This window comes from Aythya ferina, assembly GCF_964211825.1.
Source record: "Aythya ferina genome assembly, chromosome: 5".
Lineage (NCBI taxonomy): Eukaryota > Metazoa > Chordata > Aves > Anseriformes > Anatidae > Aythya > Aythya ferina.
The window spans coordinates 59381736-59389884 of record NC_140301.1 but is presented as its reverse complement, the minus strand read 5'-3'; the positions used below and the strand labels follow the sequence as shown (position 1 = coordinate 59389884).

Sequence of the window (8149 nt, the reverse complement as noted above, 5' to 3'; positions counted from 1 at the left end):
ATTCCCCTCCCGCTTCACCCCCCACCCCCCCGTTACACCCGGAGCTGCCCTGCCCGGCCCCGTCCCAGCCATGCGGGGCAGACGCTGCCCGCGGCGGCTCGTACCTGCTCGTCCCGGCCCGGCGGGGCTGCTGGGGGCCGGGGAAGGCGAGGCAGAGCCGGGCCGAGCCGGGCCGAGCCGGGCGGAACGCGCTAGGGAGGCGGGAGGGGCCGGCGGGGCCCTTTGGTAGCGGCACCGGGCGGCGGAAGGCGGAAGGGAAGGAGCTGAGGGGGTGTGTGGGGAGGGGGGGGGGTAGGAGGGGGAGGCGGCGGCGGCCATGGACGACCAGGGCTGCCCGCGGTGTAAAACCACCAAGTACCGCAACCCGTCCCTGAAGCTCATGGTCAACGTCTGCGGACACACGCTGTGAGTGCCCGGCCGCGGGGCTGCCTCTCGGAGCGGGGCACAGCCCGTATGGGGTCCGGCTGGGAGCCGCCGCCGGGCCTGGGGGGGGGGGGGGGTTGTGAGGGGTTTGTGAGGGGCTGAGGGGGCTGTGGGGAGCTGTGAGGGGCTGTGGAGGGCGTTAAGGAGCCGTGGGGTTTGTGAAGGGTTTGTGGGGGACGGTGAGGTGTTGTGAGGGGTTTGTGAGGGGCGTTGGGGGGCTGTGAGGGGCTGAGGTGTCTGTGAGGGGTCTGTGAGGGGTCTGTGAGGGGCGTTGAGGAGCTGTGAGGAGCATTGGGGGTCTGTGAGGGGCTGTGAGGCATCTGTGGGGGGTATTGAGGGGCTGTGGGGGGCGTTGAAGAGCATTGAGGAGCCATGAGAGATTTGTGAGGGGCTGTGAGGGGTTTGTGAGGGGCGTTGAGGTGCTGTGAGGGGCTGTGAGACTCAGGAAGCGCTGTGGAGTGTGAGGGTGCAGGATCAAGAAAGGAAGGGAAGAGCTTCGTGGTTAAACATCTAATATGTTCGGTGCTGTGCTTGAATAATTAAGAAAGCCTAATCCTAATCTACCTGTGTCTTTACTGGTGCGTCAGTTCTCCTCACAAACGGTGCTCTCTCTGAAGGGTTGGTGCAGCTTTAAGTATTGGAGAAGCCTCCTCTGAGCCGGTGCCTCCTGCGTTGTTTGCTCCTTACCTTATCTTGTAGTAGCAGGGTTGGGAGCGCTTCTTTTTGCTTTTCCCCAAAGATGAGCGCTTGTATCAGCTGCAGCCAGCAGCGGGAGTTAGCTCAGTAACATGCCTGCACTCACTTACCTTCGGATCTGGAGATCTTTCTGCTTTTCCATGTAAATTGTAAAGGTGCTGTTCAAGTTCTTTCTAGGTTTATGTGATAGAAGCCTCCCCCTGCAGTAGCAGCCCTTTCTTTTTGTTGTCTCTTCGTCTTTCCCATGACATTTACGTTGAGATGCTTGTTTTTAAACCACGTGTGAATTACATTTAAAAGCCAGCCTGAAACCTTTACTTAACCTTATGCTCCCATCCACTGTAAGCATGAAGGAACTGGATTGCAACAGAGGACGTGCGTATGTATATATAGTTGTGAAATAAAGGGTTAGCTTTAATGCAGTTCCCCAATCTTGTCCTCTGCGGCCACGAAGCACTTGCACTGCCGCCAGGGAAGGCACGCGGGAGAGCAGCAGATGCTCCCCGGGTCGTGCTGTTGTAGGAGGGGAGCAGCAGGAGTGCCCCTTTGGTGGCAGCGGTGCTGGCTGTGTGGAAGTGCAGCGTTAGCTGGACTTCAAAAGCTAACAGCCGCGTTGGGGCAAGGCTGTGCAGTTTTAAAATGCTGTTTCTATCTTCTGTTCCAGCGAAGATCAAAGGACTAGTGGTCTTCATGATCTTCTGCTTTCAAGCTCCTCCAGAGCCACTTCCAGCAGAGGACAGCATGTTTCAGTTTGCTCTCCTTCTTTGGTTCTCAGTGTTTTCTTTTGTAGCTGAGCTTTGCTTGAGAAAATGAGTCATGTTTTGTGCTTTTCTGGGTCCAGCTGCTGACATTTTCTTAGGGACTGATGTCCCTGCCTTGCTTTCCTTGTTTCTTCCCAGCTGCTCAAGGGCTGCCTCTGCTCCCCCCAGCTCTTGTTGTTAGCACTGCGGTGTTCGGAAGTGTTTTGTCCAAGGCCAGAGCTGGCCTGAATCTGTGCGGCCCTGGCTTGGGCCAGCCCAGGTATCTCTGCAGGGTGCTCGCCAGGAGAGGTCTGTGCAGGGCCAGACAGACCCTGCCTGGATCGGATGAGGTTTCTCAGTCCCACCCGTCACCTCCCAGCAAAGGGGGGCTCTGCAGCAGGGAACCACAGCTTTAAAGCTCCACTTTACCCTTGAGGGTAGCGTTGAAGTCACTGCGTGAGTAGGATTTCTGGATTTCTTGACCTTCTTTGAAATCAAGGGCTCTCCGTCTTGATGTGGTTCAAGAGGGTCGCTTTCCCTCTGAAATATCCTTTTAATAACGCCTTTAACGTGTTTTTATTATTACTTCCATATGATCTTACAAAGCCTCCATACTGGAAGTCATTTCTTGGTAACGGCCAGTGTGTTCTCATAATAACCGATCTCGAAGCTGGAAGCTCAGCGGAGACATCTGCAAGTGAAGTATGAGGGGAAAAAGGAGGCAATTGGCATTTGTCCTTTCATAAATTTACCACGTTTCTGCCACAGGGAAAGAATGTCTAACTTATTTTCAAAGCAAATGAGCCAACATAAATTTCTGATGGGAATTTATCCTTTTTATTAATAGTTTGCTCTTCTTACTGTTGAAAATAGTCCTCCCAATTCTTAATCTAAATTTCTTTGCTGTAACTTAAGCATGTAAGAATCCTAACATGCATTTTACCTTGCGAAGTGTTTGTTATGCCTCTTTTACAGCAACATTTTGTGTGCTTTGGGGCTTTTCTCTTTGGCGTTTTCCACACTGAAGAAGTCCTGTTCCTTCAGTGATATTTCACTTACATCTGAGGCCTCAGCTTATTTCTTTTCTCGAGGCTTTTTCCACTTGGTTTGTGTTTTTCTTGGAGTGCTCGGAAATGGACATAATCCTCAGAGTCCTTAGAACCACAGGCAGAGTAAAATTATTTCATGTGCCTTGCATCTGGTACTTGCATTTCATGCATCTCGCTAGGACAGATGAATCTATGCATGTCCTTATTTTTTTCGCTGATATGTGTTGATTTATGTTTGGCTTAAACCCCAGATTCCTTAGCACCTCACCACACAGCTTATCTCCGTGCAGAGCAGCGTTTAACCTTGCTTTCCAAGTCGGTAAGCAGCTGACTGCTCCTACCTGTTTGCTTTATCAAACTGTACATTATTTCACATGAGTTTTGCACTTGCTTCACGTGACTTTAGGTTCTGAGCCCGTCCATCAAAGTGCTTGCAGTTGTCCCAGCTTTATACCGTCTGTTAACTTAAGCAAACAAACCCTTTCTGTCCTGGTGTTTTATAACACGCAATTTGTTGACAAGGTGTTGTCTGGGAGATGTTCGAGTTGTTTCTTGGAGCCATAAGAAATCAAACTGAGGTGGAGGAGAACACAGAGTTGCCAGCAGAAAGTTCCTTGTTAAATAATCTTTATTTCCTCGAGTTACTTTTTATAGTAGTGGAGACTTAAAAAAGATTAGAGCCACATTAATACACTTGCTACCTATTTTCTCTGACTGAAATAACGATAACTTATCTCTGGGCAGGGCTCCTAGCAATCTCTCAGGACTCCAGCATGTCCTGTATTTGTTCAGTTTATATGACTGTCACTTCAAGTGTCAAAAGTCCCACTAAATCAAAACTATATTGCCTCGAGTTGGCATTTCCCTATCTACATTGCTGCTCTGTCACTGCAGGAAGTTATATTCCTTTGGTACGGCTCGTTCTCGAACGGCGTGTTGGCTCCTAAGTGCTGCGTTATCTGAGGCACGCGGGAGATAGCTGCTTGTCTGATCCTATTCCAGCCTCATCCCGGGGACCGGCGGCAAGCCGGGCTGCTCTGCTCTCTTTTCCTGCTGTGTACAGGTAGGTGCTTCTGCCCTTCTTCAGACTTGATGTGGAGAGCAGAGCTGATCTTTGATAACTGCCTTTCTCAGCTTTCAAAGGGTATTTAGTGTTTTGTCTGCCAGCTTTGAGAACCTTCAAGGATTTTTTTTTTTAATGCGGTAACCCCTGAATGTAGTCCAGAGGTGAAGTTTCACAAGGAGCCTGCAGGACTGTAGTGCCTTTATTGTGTTTTCGAGTTGAAGTTTACTGATAAATACGCGCGAGATATTGGGTCCTGGCTCTGCTCTCTTGGCTTGGGAGGTGTGAAGCACTTGCTCGAACGCGTCTCCCAGTTCTAGCTTGTGTTCCTGCTCCTTCTGTGCTGGTAGCAGCTTCGTTAGCCAGCTCCAGCTCATCTCACTGATGCAGAAAACACCCCAAGTCCTTTGGCGTTATCTGTTGGAGGTTTCCTTCCTGCAGAGCTGTGGGTTAACGCGCTCCTGCTTTAACTGCTCCCTCTTTCACCACGAGCATCCTGGAGGAATATTTTCCTATTACCTACAGTCTTGCCTCTGTTAGTTTTTTTCCTAATGCTTTATTGTTTTTTTTTTTTTTCCTAATGATTTTGTTGTTTGTGCTGTTCACTTCATCACCTTCAGATACTTGGAGTAGTACAAAACGGAGAAAGTGCAAAATCTGTTGAATTTCGAGTCATTAAAGGGCTTATGCTTGGCTGAGATGGCTTGTCAGTACACCTCAGATCTTTCCTTCGGGTTTCAGATAGCTTGTTGTTTTACCTTTAGTTAATTTTCTTTATTTTGCCCTCCTGAAGAATGGCGAGTGGTGCCTTTTTATGCTTTCTGTCACCAAGTTGTTTCTGCTTTCATGTTCTTAGCCAACTCCCCCCCTTTGGTTGGAATAACGCTACAAGAGCCTTCCTTCTATAGCTTTCTTTTCCCACCTCTTGTATAAACAAAGTTAATCTCAAAGTGTTTGAGAACTTGTTGGGCAATGTGTGTCCTGTTTGTTCCTTCTTTTTTTTTTTGACAGATGCCTGCAGTGAAGGTCCCTGCTGCTCTGAAGTGCTGTGCTTTGGCGATCCTGCTCCTCATTCTTCTCCCCTTCCCCGCTTTGTCCATTTAAATCTCTCAGATCCGGGGCTGTGGAGTAGGTACGATGTGTTACAGGACCTGTTTTGGCTTCCCATCTCTCTTTTACTGTACCCTAAACCCTGCCAACAAATTCATTCTGCATCTCAGGACCTATATATGCAGTCAGCATTTCTTCTTTTCCATCCTTTGCATACGTTCAGGAAGCTTTACTCTGTGTCGGAGCAGCTCGGAGCCTTCCTCCTCCCTGCTGAGTTCCCAGTGGCCGGAGGGGCTGAGGAATGTGGCCGCTGGTGGCGGAGCAGGGGCCGGTGTGCTGATAAGCAGCACGGTGGAGATAAGGGGGAAGCAGATGAGTGCAGGAGGATGAGATCGGACGTGGGGTCTCTGCTGTAAACATCCTTCGAGCTGGGCCCCCGCCGCAGTTTATTCCAACAGACCCCTGCCAAGCCGTGCAACTACGGGAGTGGTTTTTGGGGGGTGGGTGTATTTTAGTATTTTTCTTAGTTTTTGCTTCTTGTCCAATATCATGAGAAGTGTAAGACCATGTGTTTTTGGCATTAGAGCAACGTTAAATAAGCCTTTTCCACTATAAATCTTCCCTGTCACCGGGAGGGAGGATGATAAATTAGCAGTTAAAAGTTGTGCTAAGATGGGACTTAGTATGGAAATGCTCGGCTCAAGAATAATGAATGTCTTTTTGAGTTTATTTTCTTAAGTCTAACAGAGGTTCAAGTCATCAGATCCTTGGCTTTAAAGAAGCTTTTGCGGGGGGGAAGGTGTGTCCAATTATGGAGCAGCGCTTGATTAAAGTTTTGCAGCACGTTTGTTCCTAAAGTGCAGCCACGGCTTTGCCTTCGTTTAAAAGTTGTATTCCAGAGCCTTTGTGCACGATTTTTGGTAATTCAGATGGTTCCCAGTGTCTCTGCTGAATGTGCAGATGCTGGGGGCGTGCTTGCTGATGGAGTTGTAATCCACCTGGCTTCGTCTGAGACCATGAATTATCTTTTTGCTTGGATTTTCATTGCCTGTGCAGAGCCTTAGGAGGCAGGGTAAGCATATCCTTGTGATTTACTTACAGAAAGAGGGAAGGAAATGCACCCACCCAAAACTGCATTAAAAGAATGTTAAGGCAGTTGCTGCAAACAGGGCTGGGTAAAGAAATTTACTGTTGGCTGTAAACTTGGAACATATGGTCCCCAACAATCAGACACAAAAGGCGTAGGTAAAAAAGGAGTTAATTGGGGCTCCTGGCTCAGCTTTGTTGTCCCACTGCCTGCTCTGGGGAGGAGGAGGAGGGAAGCTGTGTGTAAAGCTCCTTCCTCAGGCTTGGGGGCTGCTCCAGCTACCTGTGGCCCATCCCAGCTTGAGGGAGAAAATGTGGTTGATGCCTGCAGGCTGCCAAAGGCAGAGGCACTCCCTTCCCTCCCTGGTGGCAGCCAGCTGTTGTGCTGTCTCTGCAGAGTGTTCCCAGTGCTCGCCATCTCGGGGAGGCAGGGGCACAGCACCCGAGCAGCCTCTGCACGGAACTGCTGCTCGATTTATGCTGCTTTGGCCCCTGCGGTGTGTTTGGCATTGTTCGTGTACTGCTGCAATTGTAGGTGGTGGTTAATGAACTTGCTCGATGATAAACTTTCCTGTTGTGTCGTCTTCCTGTCCACAAGAGGCTCAGAATAAGTTGTCTGGGCTCCTTATGAAAATTTAATTCTTTTTCTCCTTTTCCCAGAGGGAGATGTGTTTATTTCTCATTTAATTTTTTAATAAGGCTCCAAAATGAAGACGGCACAACAGCGCTTACGATCTCTAGGCCCGGCTTTGTGCCGCTCAGGGGAGACATCAATTCACCAGGTTGTGCCGTGGGGATTGTAATCTGCCCTGCACCCCGTTACGGCTCTTCCAGCGATTCATTAGGGGGTGAGAGCGTCCTTGGAGAACTCTAATTGCGGTGCTAACGGCTGCTAAAATGAAGAAACAGAGGTTTCATTATTTGCTTATTTATTTTAATGTTAGGAGCATTCAGAGTCTTGTAGCTGTCAGACTCTCCTGGAGTTGGAAGTAGGAGCATCCCCAGTGAGTTCAGCACCGTGGGGTCTCCTGCCAGCACGTGGGGCTGGAGTCGTTGGAAAAAAGTTTGGAGTCTTAGTGTTTAATCTCCTTCCAAGCGAAAGGATCTCTTGGCCTCCCGCTGCATTCTTCCCTGTAGTGTGGTTCAAGAAAATGCCGTTCTTTTAGGATGGGGGGGAGCCCTGGAGATTGTGGAAAAGAACATAAAGCTGTGTTTAAGCCAACCGAGTTTGAAGAAGTCTAATTAGAGGTAGGCAGTGAGGATCTGTCAATTTTTAACCTGTAGTTTTAACTCCAGTACGTGGGAATTAAGCGTTTAAATACGTGTTGGGTTCTTATTCAGCAAGCTTTTTTCTGAACAATGCACCTTAAATCAAGATACACAAGCACAGCGATGTTGTATTCGGGACTGCCAGCTGTAACCTAAAAGTTTGCTGCGTTGATGATGGTGATAAAGATGATGATGATTTTTTAAGGCCACCAGGTTCCTGTTCCTGGCAGAGACGCCAGCGCTGTTCTTCTGCAAGGCCCAGGGAGTTCTGCTCCTGGCCACCTGCCTTCTGCTTTGCCTGGTGCTGGCCCTGGCCAGCATCTCTTGGAGCACTCGAACTTGTTACCGTAGCAGCAAACTGCCTGTCTGGGTCGTTCAGAAGCGGAGCTTCGGGCTGGGGAGCGTTAGCAGCGTGAGTAGCACTGGCTGAACCTTAGCGACGTGCGTGTGGCTGCAGGCTCTGCTGCCCCCGGGATCCGGTTTGCTAACCTGGCACAAAGCGAGCAGCTCTTTTGTTAGGTTCCTGCGGTGATGTTTGCCAAGGATTAGTGAGCTGCAGTGGCTTACGGAAGGTGAGACAGGCATCGGAGGTGGCATGAGGTAACCTGGAGGAAAAGGCGTCCACAGGCAAGGCGGGACGGGGCTGAGCAAGGTCCCGCAGCGTCGGCTGGGCTCGCACCACGGCCTGAAGCTGCCTGCCCGAATAGCTGCCTTATCTCAGAGAGCAGGTGCTCTGCTTTGTCTCCCTCAGTCTGCTTGTTTTCTTGTGACTT

The 8149-nt window shown here is 49.8% G+C and overlaps 1 protein-coding gene across 1 annotated transcript in view; it reads left to right on the top strand.

Moving 5' to 3' along the window:
- Positions 1-267: 267 nt before the first annotated feature.
- Positions 268-8149, top strand: part of MNAT1 (MNAT1 component of CDK activating kinase) — a 120386-nt gene continuing 112504 nt past the window's right edge. Inside the window, exon 1 of the mRNA XM_084520886.1 lies at positions 268-405. Coding sequence (XP_084377012.1) covers positions 317-405 — 89 coding nt within the window. The 5' untranslated portion in view covers positions 268-316. The remainder of the gene's footprint in view (positions 406-8149) is intronic.